General features: G+C 39.0%; 4 protein-coding genes and 1 long non-coding RNA gene across 6 annotated transcripts in view; 3 read left to right on the forward strand and 2 right to left on the reverse strand.

Moving 5' to 3' along the window:
- Positions 1-5,469, forward strand: part of sick (sickie) — a 70,500-nt gene extending 65,031 nt beyond the window's left edge. Inside the window, 4 exon segments of the mRNA XM_065313862.1 lie at positions 1,525-1,776; positions 2,403-2,660; positions 2,721-3,430; positions 3,492-5,469. Coding sequence (XP_065169934.1) covers positions 1,525-1,776; positions 2,403-2,660; positions 2,721-3,430; positions 3,492-4,329 — 2,058 coding nt within the window. The 3' untranslated portion in view covers positions 4,330-5,469.
- Positions 5,470-6,109: 640 nt separating this feature from the next.
- vap (RAS p21 protein activator vap) lies at positions 6,110-11,107 on the forward strand. The gene is made up of 9 exons (XM_065313866.1): positions 6,110-6,508; positions 6,822-7,383; positions 7,438-7,693; positions 7,752-7,963; positions 8,026-8,322; positions 8,376-8,725; positions 8,816-9,437; positions 9,491-9,775; positions 9,834-11,107. The coding sequence occupies exons 2-9, from the start codon at positions 6,901-6,903 to the stop codon at positions 10,110-10,112; spliced, it is 2,784 nt and encodes a 927-aa protein (XP_065169938.1). The 5' UTR covers positions 6,110-6,508; positions 6,822-6,900; the 3' UTR covers positions 10,113-11,107.
- A 52-nt stretch (positions 11,108-11,159) lies between these two features.
- Positions 11,160-11,750, reverse strand: ksh (transmembrane protein 167A-like protein ksh). The gene is made up of 3 exons (XM_065313888.1): positions 11,568-11,750; positions 11,401-11,510; positions 11,160-11,344 (listed from the first exon to the last, which is right to left on the reverse strand). Exons 1-3 carry the CDS (start codon positions 11,568-11,570, stop codon positions 11,239-11,241), a joined length of 219 nt encoding a protein of 72 aa, XP_065169960.1. The 5' UTR covers positions 11,571-11,750; the 3' UTR covers positions 11,160-11,238.
- A 29-nt stretch (positions 11,751-11,779) lies between these two features.
- On the forward strand, positions 11,780-24,289 carry LOC135800615 (uncharacterized). The gene is made up of 2 exons (XR_010550193.1): positions 11,780-11,907; positions 21,641-24,289. It is a non-coding gene; the product is annotated as an uncharacterized lncRNA (long non-coding RNA).
- On the reverse strand, positions 12,020-17,438 carry LOC135800599 (uncharacterized). 2 transcript variants are annotated; one of them, XM_065313869.1, is made up of 6 exons: positions 16,735-17,438; positions 14,969-15,051; positions 14,697-14,884; positions 14,387-14,555; positions 13,279-13,901; positions 12,020-13,208 (listed from the first exon to the last, which is right to left on the reverse strand). In XM_065313869.1, exons 3-6 carry the CDS (start codon positions 14,871-14,873, stop codon positions 12,627-12,629), a joined length of 1,551 nt encoding a protein of 516 aa, XP_065169941.1. In that variant the 5' UTR covers positions 14,874-14,884; positions 14,969-15,051; positions 16,735-17,438; the 3' UTR covers positions 12,020-12,626. The 2 variants fall into 2 exon arrangements, with proteins under 2 accessions (XP_065169941.1, XP_065169940.1); XM_065313868.1 differs by lacking the exon at positions 16,735-17,438 and adding an exon at positions 15,917-16,389.
- Positions 24,290-25,655: the final 1,366 nt, after the last annotated feature.

Raw genomic sequence — 25,655 nt, forward strand, 5'->3', positions numbered from 1 at the left:
TTAGAATGCGTTACGCCATCAATTATTTTGTTGCCCAGCGGCTGAAAGCTAATAATCCTGCGTGTTCACATTACGATGCGTTTTTTCTCTTCTCATCAACTAACCATCGCGAGCGTGTATAATATCATCCTAATGAGAACTGCATTAGGATTAGAATTGCGTATTATAACTATCCAAATGCATCTTAGATTTTTTCAAATTTTGTTAATTAGTAATTAAATTATTTTCTTTTTTGTTTCAAACGCGTTGTTAAATATACAAGTTTACTAGTAATTAAATTGTTAACTGGGTTGCATATCTTTTTGTCCGTTGTAAGTTTATGTGCGTAAATCAATTAGGAAATTTACGAGCATAAATTTTCTTAATGACTTCCCGGTTGAATAAAAGTCGCTGTAAAAGAAAATAAATAATAATCAAAATTACGAGCACTACCTGAGCCTAGTTAAAAGATTTACGAAAGTTTTCTCTCTATTCAGAGCATATTTAATGAACATCTATAGTCCTAACGTCTTAATGAGATTGTAAAATTACTAACTTTACAAGAGAATATCTTGTGACCCGGTTGAGAATATATAATGCACTTGATGGAAATGTAGAAGCGATTTAGTTTTCTTATTTACGTGCATTGTGCTATTGCCCGTGGCGCACATTTATAGATTATTACTGCTTCCATACAAGTGCAGTTGTATAGGTTATGTATAGGTTATGTGCATGTGGCTAGGTGATTTGATGTATCGTTGATGGCTTGTGCGCTTATAGCTCACGATGGACGCTATTCATCATCAATGACCAGAACATGAGTTTCTACCATGAGTTTATTATGTTCGCTGCACAAACCGCCGCGGTCTGCGTGCATTTGATCGCATTTTATAATGTTTTATGCGTGCGGTTGGCCTGGACATGTTATTGTTACTTTTTTGTTGCCTGAAACATTTATGTTATTAGCTTTCTATTAATCTATTAAAACGTACGGCCTAAAATGGGTGTTTGTAATTTATGCAGAGAAATTAAGTTAATGCGACAAATTGAAATGTGTTTACAAGATGGCGGATATTTTTGTGAGGGGTATACTGTTATACTGATTTTATACGCTCATAAATATAACATTTATGAATGAAATGCCAGAAAATGAAATTCAAGTCTGGTTTACAACTTGGAATTTTCGGCCCGCTTTCTTCTCTCTGACAGGCGTTTTGGGTGGTTGGTGCTTGACCGCACACGTTTATTGCTACTCGTGGACTTTTACGGCTCATTTGCGGAGGTAACTCTTTCAAAACGGACGTTTCGCATACGGAATGTGACGCTTCTAATTTGTATGCACTGCAACAACGAGTTTATGCCCATTGTGGCGCTGATCACGTCATAAAAGTTGCAAAAATTCTTGCTTCATTCATTCTACGCGATATTTTCGAGATGATTTTAGTTTTGCGGACTTTTACGGTGTCTTTTACAATCGGAAACACGTTTGGACAGTTTATGTATTTTGAATTACTGTTATTCTATTGAAATGTTCTCTTGTTTCAGGCACATGTCGTGTCCGCATTCGAGCAGAGTTTGTCGTCGATGACGCACCGCCTGCAGAATATAACCGCCACTTCAGAGAAGAAGGACTCGGAATTGAACGAGTTGAAGGCGGCGATGGAGTCACTGCGAGCTCAGAGCCTGCAGGCGGGTATTGGTACCGGGCTCGCCCGCCAACCATCATCTGACAGCGTCTCCAGCTTGTCGTCCGCCTGCAGTCTCGATAAGCAAGATAAAAAGAAGAAAAAGGGCTGGGTGAGTACATAGTTTCTATTCTCGGCGAAAGTTGCTTTATTTTTATTCTATAAATTTGCAAAGTAAAAAATGTCAGGGTCTGTTTCACTGTTTATCTGCATCTTGCCACTTTGGCATTGTCCTCTCTCCTCGGCAACTTCTTTCTATAATACAATTTATTTGATTTGAGCACTCCACTCTGCCGCACGGCGGGTGATTTATAGATTGTTGAAGCTGTGAGCAATGCTTTTTCCCTATTCGTCGCTTACAAAGTTGCCTGTGAAGCACAATTGTTTTTCAATGCGCTGTCCTATTGTTTCCGATAGTCGATAGTCGTAGTAAGACTTGGCTGTGTGCTATGTTTGGAGTTTATTTGAGTGGTTCAGAAGGAGCAGCGCGGCTTGGGTGTTAAATCGGCTTATCTGATCCACCTCCTTCTTCAATTTGTTTCTCGAGAGTCGAGAGCGTTGTTTTCACAAAATCGGAGGCGTGCAAATTGGATTTTTATGTTTCTATTTCGAGCGTTGACACTTTTTGAGGCTTTTTTAGATTTAAATCGCTGTGTGTGCTTAGAGACTTTCTAATGTTTAATGATGTTGTTGACAAGATTATTATGTTGTGTTGTAACATGGTGGTTTTAATTACAGTTGCGGAGTTCTTTTACGAAAGCATTTTCTCGCAATGCGAAAGTCACCAAAGTGCAATGCCAAAATGATACCAATGGTGGAAACGAACACCATGCGAGTCCGCCACCGCAACAACCCGCTGTGGATCAAGGACAGGAAGTGCAAGATCTTCAGAAACAACTACGAGAGAAAGATCTTGTTTTGACTGATATACGACTTGAAGCTTTGACTTCAGCGCATCAATTGGAAAGTCTAAAAGACACTGTCATGAAAATGAGGGTAAGAATTACTACTTAAACAAATTTTATACAAAAATATATAATTTTTCATAATTTTCAGAGTGAAATGTTAAGTTTAAAACAAAATAATGAACGCCTCCAACGCATGGTCAGCGGCAGTGTCGGAAATATCCCTTCTGCAGTCATTACCAGTAATTCCATGGACCCTCTAAGTGACCTCATCCCTACTGAAGAACTTCCCACTGAAGTAGAACCCGATGGTAAACGTATCGCAATCTCTGTTTATCTGGGACAACCAACTACCTTCCAAAAGTATTACGCTGAGCATTACGAAGATGACGGCGATGGTAACAATGCCACAACTGAGATTGCTATAGCTCATACGAGTGTAGGAGCTGCAACATCCTGGGGACAGTTAGATAATGCTGTACGTAGAGCGTTTAAACAACATGTCGCACGTTTGGATCCCGGAGGTGGACTTGGCCTTGGAAGTGATTCTGTAGCGTTGTATAAGTTGGGAGAAGCTGAAAGAGCCAGTGATTCAGCACCGCCTGATTTGTTACCAGTTGGGTATGTTGTTGGACATGTTACAACATTACACGTGGTGTTACAACCTGTGGCTGCTTTGAGTTTTGAAGCGTTGATTCCGAAAGGTGTTGCGCAACGATTGGTATCTTTACTTGCTGAGCATAGGAGGTTGGTGTTATGTGGTGCGCCTGGCACGGGTAAGACACATTTAGCGACGAGGTTGGCTGAATTCCATGCGCAGAGTCTAGGGAGGGATCCTGCTGAAGCAGTTGCTACATTCAAGTAGGTTATTAGTGTTTTATTTCATGTTTTCTTTGCTAAATTCATTTTTTTATTTTTGCAGTGTGGATAATAAATCAGCAAAAGAACTTCGTCAATATCTAGCTCACTTGAGTGAACAGGCTGCAGCAGGTGACACTAGTATGCTTCCATGCGTAGTCGTCTTGGATAATTTGCATAAAGCAGGACCACTTGCTGATGCATTGGGTTCTCTTCCACGTAATTTACCTTGTCTGATTGGGACAATGGCGCAATCCGCATGTTCAGCCACAAGTCTTCAACTTCAACATGGTTTCCGTTGGGTACTGGTTGCTCCACATATGGAACCAGCACGTGGTTTACTTGGTCGTGTTTTGCGTCGTCGTCTAGCTACTTTGGAACTCGACCAAGGTCCACAACCAGAATTAGCGGCCATTTTAGGTTGGCTTCCACGTGTCTGGCAGCATTTAAACGCTTTCCTCGAAACACACAGCTCCGGGGACGTCGCAATTGGCCCACGTCTCTTTTTAAGTTGTCCGTTGGAACTGGACGCAGCTCGTGCATGGTTCGCAGATGTCTGGAACTATTCCTTGGCTCCGTATTTACGTGAAGCAGCACGTGAAGGATTACAACTTTATGGCCGACGTGCACCATGGCAAGACCCAACACAATTTGTATTAGATACGTATCCATGGCCAGGTGCACCTCCGCAAGGATTAACAAGTATTCCAGCAAAGGATGTTGGTCTGGAGACAGGACCTGCGACACAAGCGGAAAACGATGGCGACCCACTGCTTAACATGCTTATGCGGTTGCAGGAAGCGGCGAATTATTCCAGTCCCCATTCGAATGACTCGGATTGCAACAGTTTGGATTCAAACATGGCGCATGGCAACAGCTTGGGCACTGAAAGTGTTTCCTAGATAATTTCGTTGTTGAAAAATTCACAAATGTTTCGTCAATTTTGGGACAAAATTGGAATTGAAGCCGCTTTAACTATCATGAATGTTATGATAACATGATGAACACAAGACACCAAAGTTGCGTGACGTTTCTTCTGCAGTGGATGAAGAAGCAGTCACGTTTAAACAAAACATATTATTAATCAAAAAGTAAAGAACGATGCGGAGCGTATGCGAATGCACTGTATATAGAATTAATTTATTTATCTTGAACAGAACATTAATCGTTGTTATTTGCGCGAAATTCATTTGAAACTTTTAAATGTAAGCAAATTGAAGTTTATTTATCTTAAATTTAACGAAAGGCACTTTCCAAAAACACGGAAATTGCTCGCTTTATTGTAAATAATCAAGAAATGGTACGCATTTTAATGCAGATTTTATGCGAAAACTAATGAAACATTTTGTACGGTCTTTTAACGCCTATCAGGGACGCTTTCTCTTGTCATCTGTTCAAAATTTCGTTTTCGACTTTTGCTACGACGTTTTATAACCTAGCTGCTAGGCTACGACATTTGTAAAATTGATAACGGGACTATAAAACAAGTGCTTCTAATTGTTACTGTAATAACATATAACATATTTATGCTACACGTATTCGCAAATTTGTACTAATCTAAGTCGAATGCGTATCCAAAGCGCGGGCTTGCTGTTTATTTGATTCGTTTGTTTATTGTCTGTGTTTCAAAGAGTATTTCTGGTCAAACAAATGCATTACGATAATAATAACCGATACTAACGTAGATCAAGTGAGGAGCGCATCACTTCTATGGATAATAAATGTACATAACCGATATTTATATACAACATATACAAATATCAAAGGAAACAAAACATGAACAGATAGATAAAATGTAACACTTGTAAAATGGATAGGAATGGAAGGTCTGGTGGAATTTTTATATATCAGTTAATTACTAACGTAACTAACAATTCAAAAATAAATCATTAACGCGAAAGGATGTAGCGTCGGCGTGGTCACGTTGATGGCATATGTTAAATTGCAAGCAACAATTTTACATACTTTTTATACCAATTATACAAGCAAACTGCCATATATAAATTTGAAACAGTAAAAAGATTAACCGACAACAAGAAAAATTCTTTTTATCCTTATTTTAATCCTAAAATATTATTTTTATGTTGTTCTGGGTGCATTTATTTGATTTATTATAATAATTCTTGTTTTGTGGTAACTGCAATGAACAACAGCAAGACAATTTGTTTAAAGCACCGCGAGATGGCACTGCAATGCACTTTTGAGTTAAAATAATCAAGCGGTGCAAATGCGCCGACAATATTTTACAGTTTTATCAGTTGTGGTTTTTGCTCAATGTTTTGTTACTTAGTTTGATAACAGTGACAAAAATATACACAAAATAAACACAATAATATACACAAAAGCAACACGGTTTAGTTTGACATTAATAATTCTCTTCTAAATTCTATTTTTAATAGTTGACAAAGGTGATTTTCGAGCTTGAATAGCAAAAACTTATTAACAATTGAAAGAATCATGATTAGATACTGATTGTTGTTAATTTATAAACAGTAACTTGCGCCTAGCGTAACGACAACTTCTGAAAAATACATGTTGCGCATGTTACTCATCTCTTATTTGATTCGTTGCGTCTCCAATCGCAGCAGGAATAAAACACGCACACACGCGCACATTTCATGTCTCTTTTACAACCTTGTGTTTGTGTAAATCGCAAGCGGGGGAATGTGATTGCTGTGTGTGTGCGCTGTATGCATGTGCAGTCTGTGCGTAAAGCGCCGGAGAGCAGAGTCGCTGGCCGTCGCTCGCTTCACACAGCAGCAGCAGAGGCAGTCGAGACAGCAGAGGAAACGTCAATATCCTAGCCTCTTCGGTTCGTCCGCGCTGTGTGCTGCCGTGCATCCAACGAACGCGCTGGGTAGTTCACCAAGTTTCGTCGTCTTTCGTTCTTGCCCTTGTGCGTTCGAGGGAAAACCGTATACGAAGACAACACAATGGGCACTCTCTGAGTCGAGATTCCCACGGCTGTGCAAAAACAAACGCGGATTACACTTTTAACTTACACTCTTCATACCTAGGAAAGCAGCCAGCGAAATTCCGCAGCAACGGCGTGCGAACGGACGACGCATTCGCATTGTAATCGTGAGTATTGCTGGTGTGCGTTTTAATTATCGAGACGCCGAAGTTGGTAAACAAAGCCGTGTGTATCGGTCGCGGCTTCTCGTCGGGCAAAACACACACACACAGACACAAGCACGCCGCACGCGCGTTGTGCGACGTGCATCCCGGACGACTCATTCACTCATTCATTTACGAACACATATTTATACATACATCTGACAACATCAACTTTCCTTCGGTGGCGTCGGCCAACTTTCGTCTAGCATTCATACTTTATTATTTGCGATTCGTGTTTGTTCAACATCTAACAATTGTGTTTCTGTTCTCTTATCAGCACTAGTGCCAAACCGGGTATGAATCACTGATAAGTGCGAATAATCGTCAAGTGAAGATTCCTGTGTCTGCTTCCAACGATGGCAGATCTCATACGGACAAACAGCTGCCAGAGCGGTGGTATTCTCAAAGATAAACTAGGCTCGCCTAGCACCGGCAGTGAAGATGGAAACGAGCCGGAAAACAACACGCTGGCGAAACCGGACGTGGACGAACCGGACCTAGGAGATGCGGCGCCACACGCGCCGTCGGAAACGCAGTGGTATCATGGTCGTCTGGACCGTTATCAAGCCGAAGAACGACTCTGGGAGGCGTCAAAACTGGGCAGTTATCTTGTACGGGAAAGCGACAGGAAGCCCGGTTCTTATGTGCTTTCCTACCTTGGACGCACCGGTATAAACCACTTTCGGATTACTGCTGTTTGCGGTGATTTTTACATCGGTGGCAGACAGTTTGATTCGTTGAATGATTTAGTCGGTTATTACACTAGTTGTAGTGATCTTCTCAAGAGAGAACGTTTGGTGCATCCTGTACCACCACCTGAACCAGTCAATGACAAAAAGGTAATAAATACATTAAATATTAACTCTCAATAGCATTAATTTTGTATTTTATAGCGTGTAGTGGCTATTTTACCGTACACCAAAATGCCAGACACTGATGAGTTGACTTTCAAGAAAGGTGACATCTTTTTTGTGCACAATGACATGGGTGATGGTTGGCTGTGGGTGACTGCTCATCGGACTGGTGAGCAAGGGATGATTTTCAGGGAATTGGTGGAAGATTTGGATGATAGTATTGATCCGAATACGGTTTTTCCTTGGTTTCATCCAAATTGTACTAAAAATGAGGCTGTTGATCTTCTTGTCAAAGGTAAAAAATGTTTATTTTACTTTTAAATTGTTTAAATTACAAAAATTGTTATTTTTAGCTGGGCCAGGTAGTTTTCTAGTGCGTCCCAGCGATAATTCACCTGGTGATTACTCTTTGTTCTTCCACATCAACAATCAGATTCAACGTTTTCGGATAGAGAAGAAAGGCGTGCGTTATTTGATGGGCGGGCGGATATTTGAGTGTCTAGACGCTGTAATCAACCGATATCGCAAGGAACAGATTGTTGAAGGTTATACGCTCATGAATCCTGTAAGTATTTTAATCAAAATACTTAAATTTTACAGGAATAGTTTTTTATTTTATGGTTGTAGCTTGTTGTGGATGGTTCAACTGATTGGGTGCCTGAAAACGCAAACATAAATTCGGAAGCAGAGAAGATCTACGCAACTCTGCGCGAATGTCGTGATCAAATTGGCCTGAAAAAGATGCGTGGCATTAAACACCAAGGATATCTTCATCGAAAGTCAGACAAGGTTACGAAAAAGTGGAAATTATTGTATTTTGTTCTCCTCGTGGACGGCACCGATACGCATTTGTATCTTTACGAAAATCCTAAACGCACAAAACCAAAAGGCCTTATTGATTTGTCATGCGCATATTTATATCAGGTAAGTTTTATATTTTTTCCACGAAATTTAAGTTTATTTTATTTTATCTCAAGGTGCATGATTCATTGTGGGAACGTCCACATTGCCTGCAAATCGTCGAACGCGCTTTACCCTGTCTGGCGACTGTAACACATCTCGCAGCGCCATCAATCGAAGACTGTCAGGAATGGGTCAACGCATTGAAACCCCTATGCGTGCCACAGTTAAGCCGCGCTACCTGCAAGGTGCCGCGCCTCCGCGAACTACGATGCCTCACGCTGCACGTGCTGGACGCGCACCGGCTGCCATTCAAGTTTGTGCCACAGCCGTACGTCACGCTGCAGCTGAATAATCAGGTGCGGATCGCGCGCACCCGTGTCAAGTCGGGCCCGGATCCGGTGTGGGACGAGGAGTTCATTATCGAGTAAGTAGCACTTGACCTTTACACGTTTCGCGAATTTATCTCGCCAATTTGCGGCTGTGTCATTTCATTCACGCTCTCATTTGCTTGCAGCGACGTGCCATGTGATATAGTTTCGTTTACGCTCATTGTGCACAACAAAGGTAAGCGCGGTAAGGACACCGAAGTCGCCGAACTGCACATCGACCTGCTCAGTTTGGGCAACGGCGAAGAGAAGGAGGAGTGGTACTCGCTTTCCGGATTGACTCCGATTGGCGAGTGGGGATCGCTAAGACTCCGGACGCGTTATTTGCATGATTTAGTCATGCCGGCGGAGGAGTATAGTCCTTTACAGCAGTTGCTCCTGGAGCCGGGTTTGGCCTCAGTGAAAACTTTGGCGGAGGTTTGTCATAATGACAGAGCACCACTTGCAACGGCTTTGTTGAGGGTATTCCGCGCGGAAGGACGCGAAACTGAGCTGCTTGTTGAGTTAAACTGCGCGGAAGTTGGAAGAGAGTCGGAAACATCGACGTTATTCCGCGCTGCGTCGCTGCCTACAACTTTAATGGATCTTTACATGCGCGCTGAATGCGGCGGGTTTCTACAGGCGGCCGTTTTGGAAACTGTGTTGCGTTTGTTGGAAAGTAAACAAAGTGCTGAATTGAATCCTACTAAAATGGATTCTCCGGATGATGCCTGCAACAATGCTGAATTTTTATTGGAAATACTTGATCAGGTACTGTTCTAACCTTAATTACTTAATAAATTTATTTATTGTTGTTGTTTTAGATAACTTACAGTATATTTGTATCTCTGGAAGCTTGTCCTAAGTCTGTACGGTATATCTGCGGGTGTTTGCAAAAAAGCGTAATGGCAAAATGGCCGAATGAAAGATTCGTACGCACAAGAGTCGTGTCAGGATTTATTTTCTTGCGGCTTTTATGCCCGGCTCTGCTCAATCCGCGTCAATTTGGTTTAGTCAACGAACAGCCAAGTCCCGCCGCCACAAGAAGTTTGGTTATGGTTGCCAAATGTTTACAAAACTTGGCAAATCTCGTCGAATTTGGTGGAAAGGTAAAAAACATAATTAAATACAATTAAATCTGTTTTAATTAAATTTTATTTCAATCAGGAACCTTACATGGAAGTAGTAAACCCTTTTATTCTAAAAAACAAAGAACGCATGGTAGTCTTTCTGGATCAATTGTCCGGCGTCGCAGATCCCGGGGAACCACGCATCACAGCCAAACCGGACACGGCGAAAGAACTCGCCACACTACATCATATATGCGTCGCACACCTCGCCGAGCTGCAGGCGGTCGCCAAGGTAAATCCGAGTATTAAAACACTCGTCACCGTCACCGACATGCTAGCAAAGCACAAGCAGAAGTACATGGAGATGATCAGATAGTGATCCGCTTCGTGCGTGAGTATTCCTCCTTTCGACTATCCGCCAATTTCTACTCCTACTTATCCTGCGACATGTGATCTTTCTACCGTTTCTAACTTGTTCGTAGCCTTTATAAACAAAGAACAAAATTGCACCAGTAAATATGTCAATATTATACTTAAAGTGAGCGTTTCTCGGCTCAAGGTGTTAAGAATGGCCATATGACAATGCACTCACATAACAGACACACTCAATTACCATTTACAATTGCCAAATAATCAAAACATTCACATTCATAATTTTTTGTGTCGATTTTCACCGTATACATACAGACAACACACGATAAACACAAAGAAATGTCAAAAACGTCATCGTCTAAGTCAGTAACAATAAGTAGGTTTGCTTATTAGCCATTTGTAGAATATAGTGAAGTGCGTACATTACGAATGAGTAAGAGTATTTGATTTTGTTCGAGCGTTTGCATCACGATGCGCTCGTGATTATGAGGCATACAAATTATACATAAATTATTACGTGTGTGGTACATATATAAATTTATATTATATATCAGAATGTTATGTAGAACATTTCAAGAAGCGATCGCGGAACGTAACGGAGATAAAAATCATTAGATCATAAATGAGATGATACATTCATTGCTTACTAGTCTTAATACAAATGAATATAATGTATTATTATTATTAGTGGTAGTATTATGCATTTATTGCGTTTTGTGTCATGGTTGACGAAACGAGTCACGAATATTTTTGCTCGCATCAAAGTAATTTGAACTTAAAGTTGTGAAATTTCATGTTCCATCAGGCGATTGTCTTGCATTTGACTGAGCAGTTTTTGATTATTGATATTTTATTGGATATACACATTTATTATACACATAGAAATTTGTAATAGGTATTTACAAATCGTGCATTTACCCCCTTCGAAAATTATTGGATTTTTCTATTTGTATATGAAACTTATTACTTTTTGTGTAAATGAAAATGAAATCAAAACAACATTGATTGAATACAATTGATTCTCCTATGAAAAACGCAACTTAAATAAGAATTTTTAAATTTTAGTAGGTTTTTATTTATATAAATGCGTTTTAAATATTATTTACATTAATTTATAACTGATACAAGTTTTATGATAAAAATAACAATGAGAATGCCATGATGAGACAACTTGCTGCAATGTACGGCGATTTTCGTTCTCCAATGCGTGCAAACTTCCAAAAAGTTCCAGAGACGCTATGATTTAAACCAATATTTAATTTTATTTCAATATTTATCTAGTTTATGCTTACCCGACTTTACTGCGGTCAATTATGCTAGGAAATAGTGAACGTAGATATGCACAGGTGCAAATCATCAATAGGAGAACAGTCAGTAAACTTTGGAAGTTGAATAATGCAGACTGCAATGTATAAAATTAGTATTGTTTAGTTTATACATAATTAGTAAGCGTATTTACCATTTTAACTAAATAATTTGTGAAATTTGTAGATCATCTATGTGTTTTTGTAGGTTATATTGTTGTCTGCTGTCATATGTTGGAGGTGGTATTTAGGACTTTTCTGTGTATAAGTTGGTAACTTGTTTGTGATTTGAAATCTTGATAACGTACGTTAAATTGCAGGTACTGAGAACACGCGGCGCGTACAGTTGGAATGCGGGTAGTGCCGGTGCTGAATTAAATAATCTAAAGTACCGAGTATCGGGACTTAAGTGAATTATGTGAAAAATGGTTGTGTACTTCATGGAACGAGGATTTATCCATCAATCAACCAGGAAGAAAATGCAGTTTATTTAATGTAAGTGGAATTTCAGGTTATTTACGCATGTTTTATGATATTCTTGGTGGTTACTATTGGAAGCGATAGAGGTAGTTGCGTGGCACAATTCGTGCAAAATATACGCTGCATGTTTTTGTTTTTTTGTTGTTTACGAACATTTCTTTAATACGGATAGTAAATGTTACATTGCAAACTTGAAACGAACAATATAAAAATCAAACTAAAACTAGTTTTTAAAACATCAATTGTATCTTTAATAAAATTTAACTGATTATATATTTTAATTCTACTCACTAAACTTCTTCATCTCAATAAGTAAATTGGTAAACAAAACTTATATGCTAAATGCATTTCTCCACTCACTAAATGCATTTATAATTAATTACAATCAACAAATCATCACAACTGTATAACACATTTATAAAATGTAAAAGTACGCATTATCGAAAAGAAAACACTCACAGTATAATTGAACCCTTAACCAATTTGAAACATATTTTTTTGTTATGGTTTTCTTCTCACTTATTTTGTGCTTTTTTTTCATTGTAATATAATAGTTGGTTAAGTATTATACAGCTCAAACTATGCGCTTCTTTCCTAGTTCTTATGAGTTAAACTCTGAGTTAGACTCATCATTAATAAATTAAACATTGTATGCCCCACAGTGCATGCAAAACGTGATCACACACGACTACTGGTGGACTGAGATACTGTAACACTTTAGAGATAAGATCAAGTTAAGCTTTGTTCAGCAGAAGTTTCATCAGATTATTGCGGTAGACCGCTACTGAGTTTTCTAACTCTGAGACTTGCGCCTTCAGTCGTAGATTCTTCTCGTTTAACACCTCGCAATCTTCTTCGATGGTCTGCTCCTGCAGGCGGCGTTTCCGCCGCGAGCGTCGCGATGCTTCGTTGTTTTTGTCGCGCATTTCGCGGTATCTCGAGCATTCGGAAGATTCTGACGACCGCGCACTGACCGGTTTCGCAGGGCGTCCGCGTTTCGGTATCTTTGCCGGGGTGTACTCCTCGTCTGAGTCTTCAACCTTGATGGGGAGGTTGACGCGTCGCTTGGTGGTTTTGCGCGCGGTTTTCTCAGGCGGGATGTACTCCTCATCATCGGAAACTTGTTTCCGTCGGCGCCCGCGATTACTTCTCACTGTTACGGCAGCAGTTGATGTGGACGCAATGGACGATTGCATCGAAGATTCGTCATCTTGTGCGTACGTATCAGGTGTTTGTGGCTGCGGAGAATTATCAGAGTGTGTGGGACTCAGGGCCAGTTCTTCGAGTTCTTCTTTAATTTCTTCTGCTGATACAAACTGTAAACAAAAATACAAAATTATTTGTAAATTTTATTTTAAAACTTTTTGTTTAAATTCGTAAACTTACCTTAACATGAATATTATTCAGATTTGAAGGATTTTCAAATTGTAGTATCGTGCTAATGATGTCGGGCGTTTGTAAGACATCCATTTGGGGCTGTAGGTTAGCCAAATGATCAATGTTTAACTTGAGTGTGTTGAGCGCATAGTTGTGATGCTCGTTGATTGTATGCGCCGCTTCAATAGGCGCGGCGTGCGTAGCGTTATTATAATCCATAGAGTTGCTCGCGTTGTTGGCGTCATCGACGTCGGCGTCGATGGCATCTTGGCAATCGAGAAGGAAATCATATTCCTCCATATTGATGTCCGCCGAATCAAAGTGATTGGGTGACAACAGGCTGCCGCAGTCGGCGGACCCGTCGGCCGCGTTGGACCAGGGGTCCGCCATACTCTCGTATGATTCGGGCATCTGGTTTTTACTGTTTTCGGTATCGAATGTGAAGTTAATCATTGTGTTCTGAATACTTTTGGTTGTTGATTTTGATTCGATTATGCTGGTTGCTGATTTTGCCGTCGGTATTACGATCGGCTGTGCTGCAGTTGTTGAAAAATTGAATGGATTGCCATCCGATTGCTTCTGATGCGTTGTAGTATTTATAATCTTATTAGGATCATTCCTAGCTGCTGAAACTACAGAAACATTTCCCAAATCAGTAAAGGAATTCAATTTAAGTTTAAAATTATTTAAAAATTTCAATAATTAAATAAATTCAAATGCTGCTCAAACAGCATTAACTTTCCCCGAATTAACATAAAAAAGAATCAAAAGTTGTTAAAATTATTTTAAAAATTTAAACATTAAATAATTTCTCATTCTATGCAAACTTTTTTCAAAGAACACAAAGTTCTAGTTTCAATAAAAATTTCTATCAGAGTTTGACAGTTGAATTTTAAGTCAAAGTTTAAAATTTGTCTTGCAAGGAGAATAAAAGCTGTTTAACAGCATAAATTTTTTTTTCGAAACAGTTAAAAATTAGTTAAAGCCGTTCAAAAATATTTTAAAAATTCAAAAATGAAATAAATTCATAAAATGAAAACTTTGTTCCACTTTCATTAAATTTCATTAAATATTAATATGAAATTTTGCTGCAAAAAGAATAAAAATTGCATATTACCGAATGTATCAGGCGTATCGAGTTCATCTGTATAGAAAGATTCCATCGTGTCGCGTATCGGAGCCAGATACAAATCCAAATTGATACAATGCTCCATTTGGACGCTGCCGTCCACGATTGGTAACGGCTGCACGTCCTCCGGGCTCGCTGAACAACTTCTCTCCGAATTCTGCGGGCGAAACAAGAAACACTTCGCAATTAATACTCGACTTCCTACCTAGAGATTTTCAAGTGCAAGCTGCGCATGTGGTGCACATACGAGTACGATGTGGGTGGTGGGGGCGCGACAAATCAAGAAAGGCATAATTACTCTTTCGATTAGCAGATCCTCGAGCGTCGGCTGGACAAGGTGCGGATCGACTGAATAGCGCAGATCCTCGTGGTCCGCGATCTCCAGTTTGATCATCGCCTGGTTGATCCTGCCGATTTGGTCGTTGTGTTCTCGCCACGAAGCGCAAGACAGTCCGTAGATTGCGGGTACGGCCATGGTGAACGGTACTGTAAAGTCGGACGCAATCCCTTTAGAATCGGTGTGTTTTTTGGCTTACCGTAGAGGGTTGACATAGTTGCATTTGCACTTACAATATGTTCGCCGAAGGTTTTTGTAAAAATGTTGACTTTTAGTATCTCACCAAGAGAAGAGTTGAGCGTGCTGAACTCTCAACCTGGAACCAAATTTTATTGCATTAGCAAAACATTTAATGGATTATACAATATTTATCGCAATTTTGCAAAATCAAAGTCACAAAATATATTAATTAATCAATAATTTATTTAAAATTGCATATTTTAACGTACAATAACGATTTTTCTTTTCAACTCTATTACATATTATTTTTAATATTTTGTTCGACGCAGAATAATTTTTTTACTTTTTGAACAAAAATATCCCTATATAAAAAACATTCATAATATCTCATGTTATCAAAAAAATCGGTAAATATCTCAATTATTTATGTAAATACTGATAACCTAAACAAACGTCTGTACACTTTACTATCGCAAAGTAAACACGACTAATTTTAGCGCGTTCGCGCACAAAGCGCCCGCAAAAACTCTCGCGCGCGCGCTGCGTTGAACCTTTTTGTGGCCCCCCGCGAACGAGTTCAACTAGCGGCTAACGACTACACATCGACCGGTGTGCGTCGGCATTTGTTTTTTGTTCTACCTATCAGCACGCGCAAAGTGCGTGACTCAACAAAATCAACGCGCGAATCCTCACATCGAGGTCGTCGTAATAATGAGAGATAAGAGAAAGTGCTCTCGATAGCGCACAGTTGCCAACAGTGTCGAGGCTTAGAGCAGGAATCGACCTGCCGCGCGCAAGTCTAAACTTGTTGAAACATGTCGACTACCACTGCAAGGTCACGCGCCTTGCCTACGTCATAGCGGGAATCCCACACGTCCTACTTAAAATGTAGCGATCGATATTGTAATGGCACTGCCTCGCAGTGGAGAAAATCGATAAATTGCGACTTTTAAGCTATATTTTAACATTATTTGGTGTGAATAGGAATTAAATGAACTTACTCTCGAACGTTGACGCTGTGTAGCACCAGTTCACGCAAAAACAATTAGGGCACTCGCCACAAGAAAAATCACTCGCTTTTAACAGCGCCGCAGGAGTGCAGTGGGCACTCCGAATTACTTAGAAGCTTTAGAAACCCTTGGAGCACAGCAGAGGTTGGAACCCGGTCGCAGAGGAAACACTAAAGCGCTCGGTTGCACAAATTGTGAAATAGTCGCGGGCCGCGTATAGCTGCAGGAGCTTTTATAAGCGTCGCGGAGACTGCGCAAAGCGCGCACTGTTCGCGTCTCGATTCAACTCGCAGGAAACGCGCGGCAGTCGTCCTCATTGTAATCAATGACGTCATCAACGGCCAATGGAAAGGCGCTAGAGAGCGGGTCGTGGCAGGAGGGAGACGATTTCGTGGAAATCGTGACTCACCGATAATCGACTTGTTTTTGCAAGTCTCCAGCGTGAACGATGCTTGGCGAACAATTATTACCATGAAAATTATATAATTTTACTCAAATGTAACAACCGGCAAATGACAATTGCAAAACTCGCAGGGAATACACATAGCACAAAATGGCGTCGTCGCAATTAGATGATTCATTTCCCCATGTTTTGCGCTAAAACTTTGCAAATATCAACAAGTTGTTGGTGTATTTCATAAAATATATTAAATTGAAACATTTTATGAAGGTGTATTCATAAATATTAAGTTTATAGAAGACAAATTTGAATATTCTAGAATATTCTGGATTTTTTTTTTGTTTATTTTGCGTTAAGTCATCGATTATTTGATTAGTAATATATGAAATTGTATTAGCTGATAACTTACATTCTGGCGAGATAATAAAAGTTTCACGAGATTCAATTTCCGGTCGTCCAAATCACCTCGGCGCCTTTTACACTCGAATTACAAAATGTTGTGCAATTCCTGCGGAACGCGGCACGCGTTCGAAACGTGCGAATCCGGCCAGTCCCCCGCAACTCTCGCCAAACGAAACACTCTATCAATGAAAGCGATTGTTTGTTGTGTCGCATATCTTTTAACTTCGATATTTCGACTTCCTGCAGGCGCACGCAATTGTTACACACACTCTATGCGATACACTACACAGGAATATGTTATTTTGAAAAAAGTGCTGTTTGAACTACTAATCTCACTCTATGGTATTAGTGAGATAACACAAACATTGAACTATAAACACATCGATGACTTGCCGTTTCTATTTTTAAAACACACTGTGAATGCGCCAAGTGAATCGGTATTGTATAAAATTTTAATACCCAGTCAACGAACGCTCGTCGTTTGCACTTTTGTGTTTGTTGTGCGTTTTACGTGCGGTTTGTGAATGATCTGACTGGATGGAGGTCTGAGGTAAAAATGGATTTTAGGGAAGCACTTAATTGCAGTAGCCGGTGCGTTGTTGTGTTTTTTTGGTGAGGATTTGTTGTGTTGTGACTCGTTCGAACTTGTTTTTGCGTCGAGTCGGTCGAGTTGGCGCGCGTTCAAAACCAGCTGGTGTAACGCGATTGGGCGTACCACGTGGAATATTCTGGAAGCGCGCTGCAGGACTGAAGGAGCAGGAGGCTTGACCAATCGTAGCGGTTCGATGCGACGACGTCACTGCACTGTGAGGATCGTCGAGCGTAGAAAGTTCTCGATGTGTGTAGCACCTCACAGCAAGCAGTTGAATGTGCGGCGTGTAGGTACGAGTAGATGTTTCGTAGTGTGAAGTTGATGTTTGCTTCTGTTTGGTCACGAGTGGAATTTGAGGCTGCAATGAACTTGATGCGGCTGATGCAATAGCTCTAGAAGTTAAATCACTTAGGTAATATCGGGATATAATAAAAAGGGATGAAAATATTGTTGATTTGTTAGTTTTGGAACGAAGTTTCTTATTTATTATTACTGTGATTTTTAAATATTAAAGAAAAAATTAGAAAAATTGTATAATTCATCGCTATCACGGAATTTGGGCATACTTTCAACACGTTTTTTTTTTGTTTTAGTACTTTCTTTGATTACCCGATTCAGTAGTAATTTCATAAATAATATTACACCGTAAATTGCACATAAAGAGAGTCTCGTAATACTTGTAACTCAAAACGCGTAACGCGTGACGTGCAGGCTGCGTTTTTTTCATGCCTATCAACGGTTTAATTACATTGTGGGATCGGTGTGTGTAGTGTGATAGTGGTTACAAGTACGAGTAATACACAAGGTTTGATATCACGACTTACGGTTTATTCAACGCTGTGGAGACTGCCAAGTCTGGTCAAGAAGTTTAGTCAGAACTATAATTAAGAAGTCTTAGTACGTAGTCGGTTTAAGAAGTGGTGTTGTTACGAAGTGTGTTAATGAAGTGTAGAGTTAGAAGTCTTGTGAAGAAGTGATCTTCCTACACCCTTGTCACTCACCAGCAACCCTTCAGGTTGATGGGTGGTGACAAGAAATTCGGAAGTAGGAAGCGATAGTTTTGATTGGTAAAAAATATAGAAAGTGTATGACACATTAAAGAGAGGGAAAACTGACCATTGGATTCTGGGAATCTGAGTCGGACTGTTAACACGTTAGATACCGCGTGCCAAACCGTCCGACACGGGGATTAGGTTTTTTAAGGGTAGTTTATGACAGCAAGAAAGTTGGAAAATAAAAGGCTGTAAACTAATGGAAAAGTAGTAAAAATAAGATCTTAGGAATTCTTGGGAAAATGGCATGCAATGCAGAAGAAGAATTCAATAGCCCAGATGGTGAGATGGTAGTCCCCACAACATATTTACTCCAGATTGCATTTTCTTTTGATGACACAATTCTGCATTCGCGTTGATGTGTTGATAATTTGAAAATAATTAAGTATTTAAAGAAATATAATATGTTCATAAAAGACGATTTAAATTTTCTTTTCCGTGTCTCCGGTACATTTTGGCTTGCGTGTGGCTTATTTGGAGGACGCTCCACCTTTATCGCACTACCTTCTTTACTTTTACTGATCTTTGATATCCATGAAGAAACGGGTATCTGTTTAAATTTTCCTCTATTTTTCTTCTAGCGCTTTATTGTTTAATACTAAATTGAACTGTACTTTTATTGTGTCACCCTGTAATGTTCTTCATCGTGAATTTTGAATTTTCTCATTAAATTTCTTTATTATTGCACCCTGTAGATTTGTTTTCTTTGATTTTTAATCATAAATTCACCAAATTTGTTGTTTACGAATGTTTTCTTCCTTAAACTTGGCATTTCCCTGGTGATTTAATAATTTCCTTTTGGTGACACTGTGAAGCCAGCGTGCGCTCTGAAGATGGCGCCGGGTTCAAAGCTGAGAGCAGAAGGACTGATGTGTGGATTTTACGCTGGTTGTAAGGCAGCGGAGAGTCTTAGAGGTGCTCGGAGAAGTGAGGCGATCTTCACTCGATGCTTGCTCGGTAACTACTACTTTATTCATCCAAAAATGTCTAAGTGCAAAACTTTGCGTACATACTTGCCTAAGGGCAGTGACCCTTCGTGATTTGTAATCTTAAGATAGCTTAATTACTATACAACGATATATATATATATAATTGTTAGCACAAGGGTCAGTGTGTGACGTGATGGACCCTTGCTCATCTGCGAATGTGTTTACTATCTACTGTATCTACGTAACTACTGTACTTTCTAAACATTAAGTGTGTTGATATACATATTACGATGTTAGTCTTGTGATTGCACCATTGTATAACTTAATTGTATTTATTGTCTAAGTTCGCGGCGACGCACTATCGGCACTAAATAACACACCACACAGAATTCCTAAGAAGTTGGAAAACTTCTGTCGCTTATCTGTTTGCGATGCAAACAGACACCTTGTATATTAATTTTCATTGGTTTCTCATCAAAGATTGACTAAATTTATTGTTCTTATTGCTCCCGAGTGTTTTCCTGCTTGCACCTGACATTTTCATGTATATGTGATGTAGTAATTTTTTGTGACACCTTGTATATTTATTTCCTTGATTTTTATTCAAAAAATGACCTAATTTATTGTTCCCAAGTTCTTCTTGAACATGGTATTTTCTTTTGTGATGTAGTAATTTTCAGGATGTCCAATCCTGTATATAAATTTTTCTTGATTTGATCAAAACTTTACCAAATTTGATGTTCTCAAGTATTTTCCGAGTCCGAGTGGATTTTCTCTTTACAACACCCTTTATATTAGTTTTACGTAACATCCATATTTGCCAACTTTTCTGTTTGCAGAATTGTTTTTCTATTGGTTTTACCCTGAATATCTGTTTTCCGTGATATCTTGAGATATTTTCTAGTGCTCTGTGTTATCATTTAGAATTTGGTACTTGTCTGCATGTACGCGAGAACTTCCTCTACAAGATGCACACCCCTGCGACATTTCAGCATTTTTGAAAAAATGAATAATTTTTTTGGAAAATTTGAAAACAGGGTGAGAATAACCTCCAGCATTTAGTGAACCAATTGTCTTTCTTAATATAATTTCATAATATATATTTTTTTGTTGCGTTAGACTGTATCCACAGCATGAATTGTTCATAGTTCTCACCTTTGACTCTTATCGGTATTGGCGTACAAACAACTTGTGTTTTATCACGTTGCAGCGCGTCCGGCGCGCTCAGCATTGTTTGTGCTATTTCTTACTTAGTCGATTGTGCACTGGGGCAAGGTGTGCACGCGTTTACTTGCGCGGCGATCTTCTTGGCGACTTACCGCGTTTCTTGTGATTTTAAGTCGGTAGTAGAATTATAATCGGTCAGGATTGTATAGGATAAGATTTAGAATTAACAGACAAGTGGCGCGTATAGTTAATGAGTTATTGCGCGTGGAACGCAGGATTGCATCGTTTTACAGGATACGCACGTGTTTACCATCGAGTATCGGATATCTTCCGTCGGCTAAAATTTCTTAGTGGTTTTGTTTTGTGTTTTCATTTAATAGTTCATTTAAATCAAGATCTTACGTGCCCCGTGTGGAATATTTTACCTGCAAAAACGTAAGGTAGTGTGTTTCATAAATACTATATTCTATTAACAAAATAATGCTATGTCGTCACATTTTCGTTTTAAAACAAGTATTGCCATATTGTCGCGTTCCGTCGGCGGTGTATTTGCTCCCATTAGGTCTTGTTTTTCGTGCTTGCTTTTTGCTTTTGTAATTTGGGTGCTTAGTTGGATGCTTAGTTAGATGCTTAATTTAATTTTTTAACATTTAGTAAATTTATAATTATTGGTAATTACATCATTTATTACGTTTCTATCCCCGCACCTATCACCTCTCCAAGGTACACAGTGGGAAATAGGTAACATACACATTTGATTTTCTATTTGTAACACGAAACAAATGAATATGATGAATATGAAGACAAATAGTAACATGTTTCAAGGGTGGTGCTGCTGGTGGTGGAAGTATTTTTGGGTAGTAAAAACCTATTCTGTTTTGATTTGAAGTGGCCGTAATGGCAGTATTAACGGTTTTAACAGTGAAATATGCTTTTCAATCTCAAACGCGACTAGAATTCCCAATCCGTCGTTATTTACGAGAATTATCTCCCAAAATAGTGGTTGAAAACCACTACGCAATACCCACGAATTATAAAATTAAGCCCGCAACAACTATTTTTTGTAACTAAAATGTAAAACAAGGTTAATAGGCTACTACAAAATTGAAATATGTTGATTACTTGTTTATATTTATTTTTAAACTAAACATTAATTTTTTTATATTATTTCAGATGTTTCTGTTTCTGTTATCCCCAAGGAACCATTTCTTCAATGGGCCGTGAACATTACGGTAATGATATTAATAAATTATTTATTATTTACAATTTTTAGATTTTATGCACTGAATTAGAGTCACCCGTTTATTTATACTCTTGCAATGCACCGAATGAAAGTCAGATATGCATTCATCCTTGTACGGTGCCTTGAATCGAGTCACTTTTACCGCTAGCCTCGTAAAGTAGCCTGAATCGAGTCAATTCTACCGCTACCTTCATACGGTGCCCTAAACGCGAGTCACTTCTACCGCTTGTTTCGTATGGTGCCTTGAGCGAGAGTCACTTCTACCGCTACCCTCATACGGTGCCCTGAATCGAATCACTTTTACCGCTAGCCTCGTAAGGTACCCTGAATCGAGTCACTTCTACCGCTACCTTCATACGATGCCCTGAATGGGAGTCACTTTTATCGTCACCCTAGTCACGTGATTGAAGATTATAGAACTTCCAACAATTCTTTATAGAACAGGAAATTGAAATATATTAATTACGTGAAGTAAAAGTTCAAAAATAGTCGCCAATCGTGCTAAAACGTTTAGTCTGTATTTCCCTGTATAGAAATTTATTGCAAGAAGATTCCGTAACGCGAGTTATATTGATATGTAGTTGTGTGTGTGCGCCGTAGTACTCGTTGCGCTAGGAATTGTAGTTTTTTTGTTGTTACACGCGTACGCGGTATTACAATAAGTTCGGAATAATTTTCCCAGATGCGGAATTTAATTCTGTATCTCCCTGTATAGAAATTTATTGCCAGAAAGTTCCGTAACGCGAGTTATATTGAAAGTTGTGTGTGTGCGCCGTAGTACTCGTTGCGCTACGAATTTGTAGTTTATTTGTTATAACACGCGAACGCGGTGTCAGTTTGAAATAATTTTCCCAGATGCTGAATTTAATTCTGTATCTCCCTGTATAGAAATTTAATGCAAGAAAATTCCGTAACGCGAGTTATATTGAAAGTTGTGTGTGTGCGCCGTAGTACTCGTTGTACTAGGAATTGTAGTTTAGTCACTTTTACCGCTAGCCTCGTAAGGTACCCTGAATCGAGTCACTTCTACCGCTAGGTTCGTACGGTGCCTTGAATGGGAGTCACTTCTACCGTCACCCTCGTCACGTGATTGAAGATTATAAAACTTCCTAAAATTCTTTATAGAACAGGATAATGAAATATATTAATTACGTGACGTAAAAGTTCAAAAATAGTTGCTAAAGGAGCTAAGATAGGAAATTTACCTTGTTGTTCCCAGATTTTCAATTGCCATTATCTCCTAAACTGCCTTTTCATATAGACTGCATTCAATTTCGGATTGTAGGATACATTGTTTATGTGAATAAGAGGGTACGTTCAGAATATAAAATCTTTTCATTGTATTGAACTGTATCCACAACATGAATAGTTTATACTCGTAGTTCGCACTCTTGGCTCTTATCGGTGTTAGTGCACAAACAACTTGTTTTATTGCGTTGCAGCACATCCGATGCGCTCAACAGTGTTTGTTCCATTTCTTACTTAGTCGATCGTGCGCTGCGGCGTAGTGTGCACGCGTTTACTTGCGCGGCGGTCTTCATGGCGACTTATCGCGTGTTTTGTGATTTTAAGTCGGTAGTTGAATTGTAATCAGTCACCAAAGATAAGATTTAGAATTAACAGACAAGTGCGTCCTATAGTTAATGAGTTATCGCGCGTGGAACTAATAATTTCGTGGTTTTACAACGTACGCACCACGTGTTTTCCGTCGGCCGTCGGATATCTTCCATCGGCTAAGGCTTGTTTCGTGTATCCATTTAATTGTTAATTTGAATAAATATCATTTGTGCATCGTATGGAATATTTCATCTGCGAAAACCTAAAAAAGTATGTAACATAAAAACTATATTCTATTACAATTCGACGAACAGTCAAATGTGGATTTATCACCTTATAAGGAAAAACGATCAGAAAAATTACTTAACACTTTAATACATAGCCTAGTGGTGACATGCTTGCATATAATAACCTTTGTAATACAAGTATTGGAATATTGTCGCGTTCCGTCGGCTGCGCATTCGCTCTCATTCGGGACTTTTTCGTGCCTTCTTTTTGCTTTTGTATTCATAATTCTGTCTGTGCTAAGTTTTGGGTTTAAGAGATCTGAATTTAGTATTTCTATTAATGTGTTTAATAAATTTATAATTATTAGCAATTGTATTCTTTATTATGTTTCTATTCACGTACTTATCACTTCCCCTAGATAAACAGTAGAAAACAGGTAATAAAACATTCACTTTTGATTTTGTTTTTGTATCACCCTGTAATTACTTTTATTGCTCGGCGAAAAATGATCATAATTATATTGTTTTGGGGCAATCTTGGGATTTTCTTTTTCAAGTGAAGATTTTCTTTTGATAACACCCTGTATATAATTTTCCACTGATGTCATACGAAAACAGGGCGTAATTTGTTATTTTTTAGTGTTATCTTTGGTAATTTCCCAGCCGTTAGCATAGCACGGCTATGCAGGTCATAAACATGTTTTAAAATGACGTCATATGTCTTGTAACTATTGAACATACAAGTTATGAACTTATATTGTATTTAGTTTGTTAATAAAGAAATGTTAAAGGCAATGGCTGTGTCTTATGACTTGTGCACCCCATCCTTCTATCATTTCAGGTACAGATCACAACTTGTAAAGTATTTCTCAATGTTGTGGTCGGCTCTGAGACCAGCGACACTTAGAAATATCTCTACAAGTCCTTATAAGAAGTTCTCCCCCTCGGGGGATGATCCCCACTATAAAAATTGTTAAGGTATCCTGTATGATTTGTGTACTCCATCTTTCATTTCAGCTACAGGTAAGAACTTGTAAGAATATTTTTAAGTGTCCCCTCTCGTGAGTCGACTTAAAAATTATAAATATTTTTACAAGTTCTTAAAAGGATGTCCTTATAAGGAGTTCCCTCTCTCTGGGGATGATCCCCCACCATAAAAATTGTTGATATGCCTGATAATTCCGGGGATGAAGCGCAGAGACATCGTAGCTGTAGGATGGGCCGGGAGCAATGGACGAACCGAAGCAGTAGACTGTCTTATAACGACACGTGCCAAAAAATTTAAAAATTCTGTCACCCCTATTCTTTTTTCTTCCTGTACTCTCTCTTCTTCTTCTTCTTTTCTTCTTACTTCTCCTATACTCTCTCTCCTGCTGCTGCTGGCTGCTGCTCTCTATTTGCTCCTCCACCATCTTCTCTACTTATTCTTACTGTTGCTTCGTCGTACTTTGCTTTTCAAGTTATTTCTAACATTTGAATCTTGAATTTTTGTGGTATGCAACCCACATTTCGTAAATTTCTTATTATTTAATAAAATTGCCCTCTGCAACTGAGATTCGATCCATGAACCTCCAGCATGCTAGCATATGCACATGCCACCTGAGCTACAACGCTCACTTATCCAAACGTGCGTTTCAGGTATAAATATTGTTGTTTTTCTCACCTTTTTAATAGGTGAAAGAATAACATCAGCATTCCTTTCGTATAACCTTGCATGCATTTATATATCGACTTTAAATCTAATCCTGAAAACGATAAAGGGGGTACAAAAAGAAATATGCTTGGCAATATATTAATGAATGTTTTATTTGGATAAAGATGTAATTAAGAGAGTACATGTGAAAATTTAGTTGAAAGCATAATAGAAGTTTTTGGTTTGTTGCTGCTATGCTGGCGACACGGTAAAATCACGTGGTATATTTCCACGCATTAACAATTAAATAGATGAACAAAACAAATTCAATTGGAAGTCACCGGGTGATATCTGACCGAATACCAGCGGATAGAATATTGAAATACTACTACCGAATTCAAAATCACATGTATCGCGAAAAGGTAACGCAACGAAATTAGAGACGAACCGAACATGTGCGAAACCTGGACAGGGCGCACGACTGACTACTTACGAATATAGCTAACGCATACAATCATTAAGAGCTGA

Source organism: Atheta coriaria, unplaced genomic scaffold, assembly GCF_025399875.1.
Source record: "Atheta coriaria isolate IRGN ID8LTWV9N9 unplaced genomic scaffold, Caltech_Dcor_3.1 hic_scaffold_10_pilon, whole genome shotgun sequence".
NCBI lineage: Eukaryota > Metazoa > Arthropoda > Insecta > Coleoptera > Staphylinidae > Dalotia > Dalotia coriaria.

Bases quoted from the DNA above. Each gene is read 5' to 3' on its own strand.
- LOC135800599 (XM_065313869.1), bottom strand. From the start codon at position 14,873: ATGGCCGTACCCGCAATCTACGGACTGTCTTGCGCTTCGTGGCGAGAA. The intron at 13,902-14,386 runs GTAATATGCAAT...ATGTTTCTGTAG, and splicing joins CGATACGCCTGATACATTCG to TTTCAGCAGCTAGGAATGAT. The intron at 13,209-13,278 runs GTAAGTTTACGA...TTTTGTTTACAG, and splicing joins TGAATAATATTCATGTTAAG to TTTGTATCAGCAGAAGAAAT.
- vap (XM_065313866.1), top strand. From the start codon at position 6,901: ATGGCAGATCTCATACGGACAAACAGCTGCCAGAGCGGTGGTATTCTC. The intron at 7,384-7,437 runs GTAATAAATACA...TGTATTTTATAG, and splicing joins AACCAGTCAATGACAAAAAG to CGTGTAGTGGCTATTTTACC. The intron at 8,323-8,375 runs GTAAGTTTTATA...TTTTATCTCAAG, and splicing joins CATGCGCATATTTATATCAG to GTGCATGATTCATTGTGGGA.
- ksh (XM_065313888.1), bottom strand. The intron at 11,345-11,400 runs GTAAGCATAAAC...TTTAAATCATAG, and splicing joins ATTGACCGCAGTAAAGTCGG to CGTCTCTGGAACTTTTTGGA.